Source organism: Antrostomus carolinensis, unplaced genomic scaffold (genome assembly GCF_000700745.2).
Source record: "Antrostomus carolinensis isolate BGI_N321 unplaced genomic scaffold, ASM70074v2 scaffold31145, whole genome shotgun sequence".
Classification (NCBI taxonomy): domain Eukaryota; kingdom Metazoa; phylum Chordata; class Aves; order Caprimulgiformes; family Caprimulgidae; genus Antrostomus; species Antrostomus carolinensis.
Genome location: NW_010314851.1, coordinates 1,266 through 13,779, shown reverse-complemented (window position 1 = coordinate 13,779; position 12,514 = coordinate 1,266). Strand labels below are relative to the sequence as shown.

The window sequence follows — 12,514 nt, the reverse complement described above, 5'->3', positions numbered from 1 at the left end:
TTGTCCTGCCCTGCAGAAATTCCTGCAGAAAGTCCTGCAGACTGGCATTAGCATTGCTCGAGTGGAAATGAAGCGTGGGCTCTAGGTCCACAGGCAGCAACAACACAGGCTGCTACAGTGTTTGGCCAGTGTCCTGCTTGGGGACACCGTTCTGCACCCCAGCAGTGCACACACAATTACCATGTAGTCGATCCTAACGGCCTCATAGAGACATTCCTCACATTTGGAGAAATCTTCCCTCAGTAAGGAAGTCTGGGCCAGCGCCAGGTAGTAGGCACAGGAGGCACTTCCCTGAAGGCTCAGCAGCTCGTGGGCAAGCGCTCTGTGAACAAACTGTGGAGGAAGAGCAGAGAATCACAGAATCATTTAGGTTGGAAAAGACCCTTAAGATCATTGAGCCCAACCATAAACCCAACACTGCCAAGTCCACCACTAAACCACGTCCCATCTACACGTCTTTTAAATCCCTCCAGGGTTGGGGACTCCACCACTGCCCTGGGCAAAGGTGCTACAACATTTTTTACATCCTGCTCTGTAATTACTGGGGAATGTGCATCAAGGTTGGAGAACAGAAGTGCCTCAGAACCATCCTCTTTGAGATTTGCAGGAATGATTTAGGTTGCAAGGTGATCCCAAGGAATCAATCATGTCTTTCCTCAAGACTTCATAGAGCATTGGAGCACTAGGGTTGTCACACAATAGCTGTGCTCTTTGAAGAGGAACATGAATAACTGGGGCAGTGAAGTGCTGCGATGGGCACAAAATCTGCCCTAAAATGGGGAACAGACACGGATCGGTTTGTGTGTGTAACGGAGAGAGGGATTTAGGTTGCCCAAGGAAGCTGTGGCTGCTCCTCCCTGGAAGTGTTGAAGGCCAGGCTGGATGAGGCTTTGAGCAACCTGGTCTAGTGGAAGGTGTCCCTGCTGCTGGCGGGGGGGTTGGAACTGGATGAGCTTGAAGGTCCCTTCCAACCCAAACCATTCTATGATTTTTCTGCCTGTTAAAGAAAGACTTGGGAGAGCAGGCAAACCATGGGCACTGCCAGAAGGACGGGGCAGGAGGACTGACTCTCATCTAGATGACTTCCATCAACAGCAAACAGGCAGGAGATATTTTTCCCCCCCTTCCTTTGAATATTTACCTCCATTACTTTCAGTTCTTTTTTGCTTTGGGCAACTCTTTCAGCCAATGTCAAATCAAGGCAGGCAGCGTAATGTGGCAGTGGGAGAGATCCCCCAGAGACCACTGTGTGGGACAGGGACATTCCACAGGTGACACAAAAATTACTCTGACATACAGAAGGGTCTGAAACAAGGAGTACTGGCATCTTGGAAGCATCACAATAACACATCTTATCTCTGAACACACAGAGAAGAGCACGTCTGCACCGTTTCTGACTTGGCTGTTCCCTCTGCAGCGAGCAGTGCTGAGTGGAGGCACCCCGAGAACCTCACCTGCCTGAGATGACTCTGTCCCCAACCAGCATTTTGGTCCAAATACTCTGCCTGGCCACAGTTTGGCATTTCTGGGCAGCAGTGGTTTTGGTACCTCTGGCACGTGGCAGCTGGGGTGGCCACAGCTTGTTCTCTGTGCCCAAGAAGGGGGCTTGCTGGAGCTTTGTCATAACCCAAGGAGGAGACCAAACCTCCCTTCCCACTCCTCCACTCCACGTTGAGCTGACCTGGATGGCATTGACTTTCATCAGGAATTCCACGGCCTTCATGAAGATTGTGCAGGGAGGTTGGCTAAGTCCTGAACCAGAGGATGATGCTGCAAGAAAACATGTCTCCATCAATCCCAAATTGGGCTTTTTATTTCTGAAGCCAGAGCAGGAGCCGAGACCCTGGTGGGGACAGAGGAATCCCAGCAACGTGGCGTAAAACCCAGGAGGTGGCAGGGGAGGCTGAAGCAGAGATTCACTCAGGATTTCTTTATAAAGGGCTTAAATTTTGTAAGAGATGTGAAAAGACATTATGCTCTTGACCCACTCATTTTCCAGCCCAAACTCAGAGGAAGAAGAGGTAGGAATGGAATTTATGATTGAAGTTTGTCACTGTTAACTCCAGCGAGGCCCCTGCCTCCCCAAACTAACCATCTCTCTGCCACCCATCGGAGACCAGAGCTGTAGAGGAGGCAGATCACACAACACACGACCAGAGGAGAGCCACAGGGATAGGTTAAGAGCTGGCATCTCAGGAGGGAGACATCTGAGCAGCTGATGAAGGCTGCTGGGTGCAGTGACATGTAGGGAGGGAGCTGCATTCACCCACTGGCTGTCTATCCCAAGATGTTCTGCTCTGAAAATTAGGGTGAAAAATCTGCTTTGCTTGGAGATTCCCCCAGCTATGGAGAGAGAAGCAGCCTTGCTTCTTGTCTTGCCTTCAATGTCTTGCCTTGGCATCAGGATGGCCACGGCTCAGTGCTCCCAAATCACTCCCCTCCTCATGGATTGCACGAGGCTATCTCCCAGCACTGGGCTTCTCCCTTCCATGTCAGGCCCCCATCCCCTAACCTTTCAGGGCTGCCTCTTCCTCTGGTTCCTCCATCACCTCTGGCAGTTTGTCAGCTGAGCCATCTGGAACCTCCTCTGGAATGAAACCCCCAACAACCATTAGATAGAAACAAAGAGTTTGCCATAAGTTTGCTTGGTTAGTGTGATTCCACAGAAATGGAGAAGACAGAAAATAGGAGATCTATCAGATTTTCAGAACTTAAATTTCTTTGCAGGAGGCAATACCTGGGTCTGGGGTTTTGAGTACAAAATTACCACGTGAAGCTAGAAACAGGTATAAATGAGGCAATAACCTTTCCCTTGTCATCAGAAGGGGTAAAAAAAGGCATATGACATGAGGCACTTTGCATGGAGTGCTGATAACGTTACAAATAAAGCCAGCCAACATTTCCCACAGCCTGGCCAAATATTTGGGATTCAGGACAGAAAGTCTTGGCTCGGGCTGAGGCTGGGCTCAGCGAGGCTCCAAAGGAAACCTTTGGCTCAAAGTCACCGCTGTGCAGGTGTTTTGCTCTTTGAATTGGTGAGGCAGTGCTTTCCAGGCTGCATTGGGAAGTCACAGAGGAGAGGTGTGTATAGAATCATTTGGTTGGAAAAGACCTTTGGGATCATCAAGTCCAACCAGACCTGTCCACTGCTGAACCAGATCTCTGAGCACCTCATCTACCCAATTTTTAAATACCTCCAGGGATGGTCACTCAACCACTTCCCTAGGTAGCCTGTATGGGACCAAACCCCAGATCTGGGGGTGGCCAAAGCACAAAAAGTCCAGTTGTTTCTAAGCAAACCTCAAGGGTCAGCTTAAAGCACAGATTGAGGCGAGAAGATGCATTAGCAACAGCTTTCCTGAAAGCTAAACCTGTCTGACTTCAAGTACAACTGTCACAGGGGCAGCTTTACCCTCCCAAAGCCCCAGAAAACATGCTCAATTCCTCCAGCTGCCCTGGCTGGTGCCTGCACACCAGGAAATCAGTGGCACTAGGCTGGGGCAGGAGAATAAATGTAAAGTCTGGTGCCTCTGCTAGGCTGTGGGTAAGACAAAGCATCGGCTGTGCTGCCTTCACAAAGCTTCATCATTTAAAGCAGCATGCTTGCTGCTGTTGGCTCTCACTGGTGTAGTTCATGGTCAGTCTGTTCTAGCTCACAGTCCACATCATCTTCCATTCCACTTGGTGTTTTTCCTCTTAGAAACACTTATAAATTTCTCTCCCCTCTCCTTCCACTGCTCACCATCTCCCACACTGCTCCGAGGTCCCTCTTTGCCCGTGCTAGGGCACCTCCCGGTTTTGCCCGGCGTTACCTGGCAAGTGCTCCTCTGAGCCTGGGCTGGGAGACCTCACACCTGCAGCAGAAATGTGCTTTTTCTTTTCTTCTCCCTCAGCAGCCTCAGCGATGCTCTTCTCCCTGGCGAGCTGTGCTTGCAGGAGCTTCCTAGCCTCACGGAAGGCCATTTCTGCCTGAATATTATTACCCTGCAGCTCATAAAACAAACCTGTGGGAGAGAGAAAGAGCAGCATGAGCAGACATCCACCCCTCAGCAAAATCCTTCCCTTAGCCCTCAGACTAGAGCAGGGAGAAGAGGAGCAAGGGCAGAATCATAGAACATTGGGAGTTGGGAGGGACCCACCAGGATGATGGACTCCAACTCCTGTCCCTGCACAGGACAATCCCAACATTCACACCATGTCCCTGAGGGCCTTGGCCAAATGCTGCTGGAATCTTGTCAGGCTTGGTGCCATGAGCCCCTCCCTGGGGAGCCTGTTCCAGTGCTCCACCACCCTCTGCCTCAAGAACCTTTTCCTCATGGCCAACCTCACCCTCCCCTGCCACATCTTCCTGCCATTCCCTCTGCTCCTGGCATTCGTTGGTGGCCAGAGAGAAGAGATCAGCGCCTGCCCCTCCTCTTCCCCTTGGGAGGAAGTTCTAGACCCCCAGGAGATCTCCTCTCAGTCTCCTCTTCTCCAGGCTGAACAAACCAAGTGACTCCAGCCTCTCCTCACACCCTTCCCCTCTAAACCCTTCCCCAATGTTGTGTCCCTCCTCTGGACACTCTCCAGCAGCTTTAGATCCTTTTTCTCCTGTGGTGCCCAAACTGCCCCCAGTGCTGGAGGTGAGGCCGCCCCAGTGCAGAGCAGAGCAGGACCATCCCCTCCCTCGACCAGCAATGCAGAAGCAATGTTTGGCTCTACAGGAACACCCTGAGCACACAGGCTGGCTTGTTTTTGTACCTGAAAGTGTCCAGGCTACAATGCTGGATGGCTCCAAGCAGCAGGCATCCTCAAAGAAAATCTCTGCGTCTTCGTGGTTCTGCAGCATGACTGCCACAATCCCAGAGAGCAGCAAGCTGGGGACAGGGTTGGACAGGTTAGCCTTGCAGGGGGACACCCAGCACCTACCCACCCACCCACCGGGAGCACACAGCACCTTTGGAGGTGATGGGGGTCCAGAGAAAGAGCCTGATGGAAGCACTCCCGGGCTTTGGTTGTATCCTTGAGCAGGAGGCAGAATGCCCCATAGTCCAGCCAGTACTGGATGTTGTGCTGGTCCTGAGCTAACCTCTAGACACAAGAGAGCATTGCTGGAGTGAGGACTGCTGCACCCATGCTCAGCACACACAACAGACTGAGGAGACAATTCTGGAACAACCACAGATTTCCTCTGGTCACCCCAGCCCAGTCTAACCACAGTGAAGCCCTTGCTAGGGTTTCCCTTAACTGGGATATGCTTGGCTTCCTTGAAGCCTCCTTCACCTAACACATGTCCTCCAGCTTCAGCTGACCGCCTCCTGTTAGAGGGCCCAATGTCCCCAGTGCTGACCCAGTGCACCTTTTGGACCAGCTCAGCCTATTTCCCCTGGTCTCAAGGCTGAAGTCCTCAGTGACCTGCCCAGCCTGTCTCATATCCTCCAGGGAGCAGCATCTCCCTAGAAAATCCCTCACACGTTCAGCCTGAGTATCCTGGTCACATTCCGCTCCTTCCTCCTTACACAAGTCAGGGCTGGCTGAGCTGTCACACACACAGGGTGTGGACTGCCAGCCCAGACACATGGGAGATGGGCAGGACAGGACAGGACACGGGCTCCTTTACCTGCTGGTGGTAGAAAGATGCCAGCTTGTAGTCTTTGTTGACTTCAGCTTCACGAGCAAAGAGCCAGAGCTGCTCCTCGGTTACGCGGGATGGAGGGGTGGGGACAGCAGCATCCTTGGAGAGTAATTGGTGAGGAGTGAGACAGAGTGTTAGCCCTGGAGAAGTGCAAACAGTTCATCTGCTCCCAGTATGGCAGCAGCCCCCAGTCCACCACTGTGCTGTCTACAGCTGGTATGGCTGGGAGAGGTGGAAAGTCAAGTTGTCCTGGCTCCTGTTTGTGGTGGGACACATTCCTGTCATTCCCAGGTACCTCTGCCACGCAGGGACAGGGCAATATCCATTATTTGCAGTTGTGACAAATAAAAGCATCCCCTAGCTCAAGAACAAACTTCCTCTGTGGTGTCACTTGCTGGTGACCCCAGCTCATGGAGGAAGGTCTGTGCTCTGCCTGGGTGAGTGGCAGATGGCACAGACCCAGCCACCATCACCACCATCACCACAGCTACAGCAGTTTTACTAGTGGCATCTGGCACAAATCCCACCATGAGGATTTCATAGCAGTGGGATAAAGATGCACCAGGTCCTGCCTCTGAGCATGGCTTGGGGGCCACCTGTGATAACTGCAGCACAGGAAAGCAGGAGCCTGCTTCTGTCTTGAAGGCAAAAGTCCCCTTTGCCATCACTGAACACAGTGTCTCACCCTGGATCCACAGTGCAGCTGAGTCCCAAGTCACCCGGCTTCTCCCTACCTGGTTCAGGGCAATGTGCATCTGGTCCACCAGGTACACGTAAAGCTCACTGAGAAACTCCTGGAAATGCTCCTGGGTCTCAAACGCTGTGGTCTTCAGGTATTTCTCCCTCACAATCTTCACTACAGCATACTGTGGGGACATGGGACTGTTGGACAAGGCAGGTTCCTCCTGCACCTCCCACCAGCTCCCTAATCATCCAGAGCTGGAACACGCTGATTGTGCCTCAAGCTTCAACTTAGTTCTGAGGAAGAAATCCAGCCCAGCACCAAGAAAAGCACAACAAGCAAGCAGAGGTGAATTCCTTTCCCCTCCCAGCCCTGGCTCTCCCTGACACTCCAGTGCCCCTTTAGGGACAACATGTGGGAATGCTGGTCCCCTCAGCACAGAGAGAGGATGTCTGGGCAGAGTGTGGCCAAGGCTGAGAGAGAGGAACCCCCTTTTTCTGCCAGGGTGGCCTGTAAGTGTGCAAGAGCAGTCAGCTTTGCCTTCCTCAGGCTATGAGCATGGGGAAAACAGATGTGACCAGCTTTGGAGTCTCTCCTCTGGAACAGGAATGGTTCTCTTGGTGTGTGACCAAAGCAGCTCGGTGCCTGCTCTGTTAGAGGAATGACCTGTCCCTCCTCATGCCCACTGCCACAGCCCCGGGTGGCAGGAAGGGATTCTGGAGCAACACATCATCCAAAGTTACCACCATGGAGCAGTGGTTCCTCACTGAGAAACTGCCAGGACAAAACAAGGAGGGAAGTGAAAAGCACAAAAGGACTTTTTACCTTTAGCTGTTCTTTAAAAGCAAAATATTTCCCAGAGGTGTTGAGCTCAAAGTTGAGCTGACGCTTCTGTTCCTCCAGGGTTTGGTGATCTATCGCTCCCCAGTCAGGCAGCTGCTTCCCAAAGAGCTCGTGGTATTCATTTAGGACAGCAGCAGCAATGCTTGTGACATGGTTGTGATAATCTTCCACGGCCTAGGAAATAAAGAAATAATCCAACTTCACAAGTCACTTATGCCATCAACCTTGAAATATGTTATTTGCCAGAACCAGTTTATGCCTCCCATAAACTCCACCTGACTCCAGTCTCAATTAGTCTGTCATGCATCCTTTCCTGTCCATGCCTGAGGGCTGTGAAAATATCTACATGTAAATACAAAAGAGCTCCTTCATAATTAGATATTGCTCCTGCTATATTTTTCAACCAGAACCCAATATTGCCATTGTCTTCGTCTCTTCCATAGCAGTATAACTGCCTGACAGTAAAATATCTCTGATTTGCCAGGAGTCTTTTAAACCCACAGGCCAGAGCTCTCGAGCAGAGCCTGTAATCTCCATCATCTCAGTGGCAGGAGCTGCCACACGCTGCAGCAATCGAAACGTATCACGCTGTGCACTCCAGACCATCCAGTACAAACCAATTCTGCAGCAGCACTGGGGTCACTTACTGAAGTCTTGCATCTTCCCCCACTGCTGCTTTGAATTTACCAGGGGCCAACCAAGGACATTCTCCTTCGACAGCTGCTCTGTACCCACAGGAGATGAGCCAGCACTCTCAGACCATTTTCTGAGGATGTCACACACACAAAAATCCTCAGAAATTCTGAGTGACCTGAGAGCAGTCAGGGCTGATTCACATTTGTCTGGGTCTGATGAAACACATGAGCTAATCTGAGACAAGAAACTGTTGGGACTGCCCAGGGTGAACATAAGGTCCTGGTTGCTTCTTTTCCATAGCATTGTGTTTTCTTCCACACAGCCCCATGCTGCTGCCTTCCCTAGATCTCTCCTCTTCCTATGGGCTGTGAACATGAGCGATGCAGCCCAGGAATGACTTCTCAAGTCATACTACTATGGAGATAACACACCCAGAAGTTTTCTTTTCTCTGTATTTCCTCTTCAAACCTCATCTACATGTTGCTGCGGGGCTGAGGTTGAGACTGAAGATTCTCCTGTGTGAGAGGGATGAGGGGAGGATGAGGTGGCAGAGTGGTGCCAAGGCCACAGGCTTTTGCACCTACCTTCTTGGCTCCTGTGGTCCGAGGAGGCAACGGAGGGCGAGGAGGAATCATCTGCTTGACCCTGTCAACAAGAGGACAGAGGAGATGAGCCAGATGCACCACCAGCAACGTTGGCTTGTCTTGGGTGTGGGCAGCCCTGTAGTGCAAGGGCTCCAGACTGTCATCGTACCCCTGAGACACCTGACAGGGACCCAGGGAGCGGGGGGAAACTGAGGTCTCAGACCAAGAATGAACTGTAAAGACCAGGCCCCTACATTCAATGCTTACAGCTCATCATAATGTCTTGAAAGAACTGGCTGCTGCCTCACTCCCTGGTGATGATTACACTCCCTGAGGATTAGAGATTTATTTTGTTGTTTTCACCAGGTTTGACTGGCCCATCACACAAAAACGATGGCAGAAGCTCAGCCCAGCAGGTAGGGTTAACATTTGTTACTGCCAGCAATCAAAACCACTCTCCTACAGAAGCAGATTTAACTCACAACCTCCTGGGTCAGCCAGAACAGCTGTAAGAAAGGTACCAAGCTGAGGAAAGCTCTGAAGAATTTGATCACTGTGAACCCTGGGCCACCAGATCCATCAGTTCCCAACATCACACAGTGCATCTGTGGCACCTCACCCCGTGGCCATGCATTGACCCTTAGACACCACACTGGCCACGTTTACACCACTACAAGGGTTACAAAAACCTTTCAAAGATGAATCAAAAGCCCTTGGGTTGACCATAGTTTTTACTAAGAATTTATTAAAATCCTCGATGTCAAAACAGTCTAAATTCTTTGGGATTTTATCAAGATTTTTTGCTTGCTGGTACCAAAACACCTTCAGTCCTTAGAACACAGTCCAGCCCACAAAGCAAAGGTGTCACCATCCCTGTGATGGCTCTTACACCAAGCAAATTGCTTATTCCCCACCAAATAGAAGCTGTAACTCCTGTAAGTGTCCTGCTGGCTCACAGAGCTCCTCACCAGCTGCCTTCTCCAGATCCTGAGCGTCATCCACTTCTCCCACACAAACCCCTCCCGCACTCTCTGTTGTGCAGTCCAGTGTCGTGGCTGTGGGCGGTCCCCTTGCTCTGCAGAGACCTGTCACCACCCCTTGGGAAGCCAAAAAGCCTGAACAAGTGGGTAGCACAGCCCCCAGACTCGGAGTCCCACCCTTGCCCAGCGTCAGAGCAGCACCCGTCACTGCTGTGTCACCTCCACCAGTGCTACAGATGAAAACCAAACAGCTTCACTTTCAGACCAGACACAGAAAACCAACCACAACCCAGGGAAAGCAAGAGAGCGAAGAGAGGCAAGGAGAAGCTGACAGAGCGTTTTGAATGGAGCCCAAGAATCACAGAGTCCCAGAATTGCCCAGATTGGAAAGGACCTTTAAGCTCATCGAGTCCAACCATGAACCCAACACTGACAAGTCCCCAACTAACCCATGTCCCTCAGCACTGTGTCTACACGACTCTTCAATCCCTCCAGGGATGGGGACTCCACCACTGCCCTGGGCAACCCCTTCCAATGCCTCAGAACCCTTGCAGCAAAGAAATTCTTCCTCACATCCCATCTCAACGGCCCTGGCCACAACTGGAGCCCATTTCCTCTTGTCCTGTCCCTTGGTCCTTGGTTGAACAGACCCACCCCCACCTCTCCCCACCCTCCTCCAAGGGACTTGGACAGAGCCACAAGGTCTCCCCTCAGCCTCCTTTTCTCCAGGCTCAACACCCCCAGTTCCCTCAGCCACAAGGGAACTCAGCACACTTGTGCTCCAGACCCTTCCCCAGCTCCGTTCCCTTCTCTGGACACGCTCCAGCACCTCCATGTCTACCCTGCAGAAATGAGCTGTCTGCCCCAGAGTTACAGCACAGCCTGACGCACCGTTTGGCGAGCTCCTCTCGCGATCGCTTTGGTACCAAGGCCTTGTCCAGCTTTATCTCCATCACCAGGAACGTTCCTGCTTCAACATATTGCTGTGAAGATAAACATTGCTCTCTCAGTGTTGTGCTGTCTGGAGCCATTACCGGCCTGATGAAAGGCTGAGCGTACAGCCATAGATCTTCAGCAGATCCTCTGCAAGCTGCAGAGATACAGCTTGTTTTATAACCTGCCCTCACAAGGATTTACAGCAGCAAAATTCAGCTCAAGAAACCAGTCTAGGAAAAAGCCCAGATAATCAATCTGCTTGCAGAATGAATACACATTCTAGATGTTTTGAGAAAGAAGCCAAAATATGAAAGAAACACCTTTGAAATAAACACCTGATTATTTATGGAGACCTTCTAGCCCAATGCTAGACTGCTTTCCACCTCTGGAAGAACTCCAGGATGGCATCTACCTAAAACATCCCTTGTCCAATTCATTCTTTAAGAATTTAATTGCATGAGAGGTGTGAGACAGCGGCGTGGTGATGGTCTAGCAGTCTTTTCTTCTCTTTGGAGATACATAATTACCTGTCCATCAAGGCTGAGGCTGGTGACATTGTCAGCTTCTACAGTGGCATCTGACAACTGGATTTTGGGTGTGATGGACATCTATTGGAGAAAAAGAAAAGATGTCTCTTGTTTCAGGCTGGGAGATGATAAGATGGAAAGTAGCCCTGAGGAAAAGGACTTGGGGGTGGTAGTGGATGAAAAACTGGACATGAGCCACCAATGTGCATCTGCAGCTCAGAAGGCCAACCATATCCTGGGCTGCATCAAAAGAAGTGTGGCCAGCAGGTCAAGAGAGGTGATTGTGTCCCTCTACTCTGCTCTGGTGAGACCTCACCTGGAGTACTGCATCCAGCTTTGGAGCCCTCAACACAAGAAGTACATGGACCTGTTGGAGCGAGTCCAGAGGAGGCCACAAAAGTGATCCAAGGGCTGGAGCAGCTCTGCTGTGAGGACAGGCTGAGAGAGTTGGGGCTGTTCAGCCTGGAGAAGAGAAGGCTCCGGGGAGACCTTCTAGTGGCCTCCCAGTACCTGAAAGGTGCCTCTAAGAAAGCTGGGGAAGGACTGTTCACAGGGGCATGGAGCAATGGGATGAGGGGTGATGGTTTTAAACTAGAAAAGGGGAGATTTAGGTTGGATATGAGGAAAAAGTTCTTCAGTATGAGGGTGGTGGATCATTGGAACAGGTTACCCAGAGAGGTAGTGGAGGCCCCATCCCTGGAGATATTCAAGGTCAGGCTTGATGGGGCTCTGAGCAACCTGATCTGGTTGAAGATGTCCCTGCTCACTGCAGGGGGGTTGGACTAGATGACCTTTGAGGGTCCCTTCCAACCCAAACCATTCTATGATTCACCTTTGCAAGTTCAGGATGTGAGCTGTACCTTTGTTCAGCAAGTACTAAAATTTCACAGCCCCTGGTTTCTACACGTCCCAACCACCTCTGATGGAAACAGAGCAACCATGTCACAATGTGTCTCTCCAGTCCTCACCTTTCTGTTGAAATCCTTCTCTTTGGCGATTTTCTCTTTGTCTTCCTTCTGAGTCTTGTTGGGAACAGCTCTGGAAAGGGGAGTACCGATTCCTGGGGTCCACAACCCTTCCTTAGTCAGATTGAGCTGCATCCTGAGATCCCGGAAAATACTGTGCTCACACTTGGTCTGAAAAAAAAAGAGGGAATAGAGGGAATCAAGGGACAAACTGGGCTTCCCCACTTGTTTACCTTAAGCTCTCATATTGCAGGACACGTTGTAAGGGTCCTAATTGCATTAAGAAGCTAGGCAGCATCATCCTCCCCTCCTGGGAGTGTAGCTGCTGGTGCTCAAGGCCAGCTCTGATATCATATAGCTGTGAAGGAAAAAGTTCTTCAGTATGAGGGTGGTGGATCATTGGAACAGGTTGCCCAGAGAGGTTGTGGAGGCCCCATCCCTGGAGATATTCAAGGTCAGGCTTGATGGGGCTCTGAGCAACCTGCTCTAGTGAAGATGTCCCTGCTCACTAGAGGGGGGTTGGACTAGATGACCTTTGAGGGTCCCTTCCAACCCAACACATTGGGTTGGACTATGCAACAAGCTACCTGAGAAAGCCCCTGTGGGGTCTCCCTGTCATCTCTCAAGAGCTGCATTTCCACTGAGGTGCTGGCCCTTGATTCTTGCCTGAGATGTGGTAGATATGGTAGAACCCAGCCCCATGCTGCCCTGATCCTGACCCACTGGCCTGAATTCCTGGCTTGATCG

General features: G+C 51.1%; 1 protein-coding gene across 1 annotated transcript in view; it reads right to left on the bottom strand.

The window, feature by feature from the left end:
* Positions 1-11,938, bottom strand: part of CFAP70 (cilia and flagella associated protein 70) — a gene marked incomplete at both ends in the record, with an annotated part of 12,657 nt that extends 719 nt beyond the window's left edge. Inside the window, 13 exons of the mRNA XM_029084909.1 lie at positions 181-333; positions 1,682-1,770; positions 2,513-2,587; positions 3,813-4,004; positions 4,741-4,856; positions 4,937-5,070; positions 5,600-5,730; positions 6,354-6,480; positions 7,122-7,313; positions 8,360-8,420; positions 10,231-10,322; positions 10,803-10,883; positions 11,771-11,938. Coding sequence (XP_028940742.1) covers positions 181-333; positions 1,682-1,770; positions 2,513-2,587; positions 3,813-4,004; positions 4,741-4,856; positions 4,937-5,070; positions 5,600-5,730; positions 6,354-6,480; positions 7,122-7,313; positions 8,360-8,420; positions 10,231-10,322; positions 10,803-10,883; positions 11,771-11,938 — 1,611 coding nt within the window. The remainder of the gene's footprint in view (positions 1-180; positions 334-1,681; positions 1,771-2,512; positions 2,588-3,812; positions 4,005-4,740; positions 4,857-4,936; positions 5,071-5,599; positions 5,731-6,353; positions 6,481-7,121; positions 7,314-8,359; positions 8,421-10,230; positions 10,323-10,802; positions 10,884-11,770) is intronic.
* Positions 11,939-12,514: the final 576 nt, after the last annotated feature.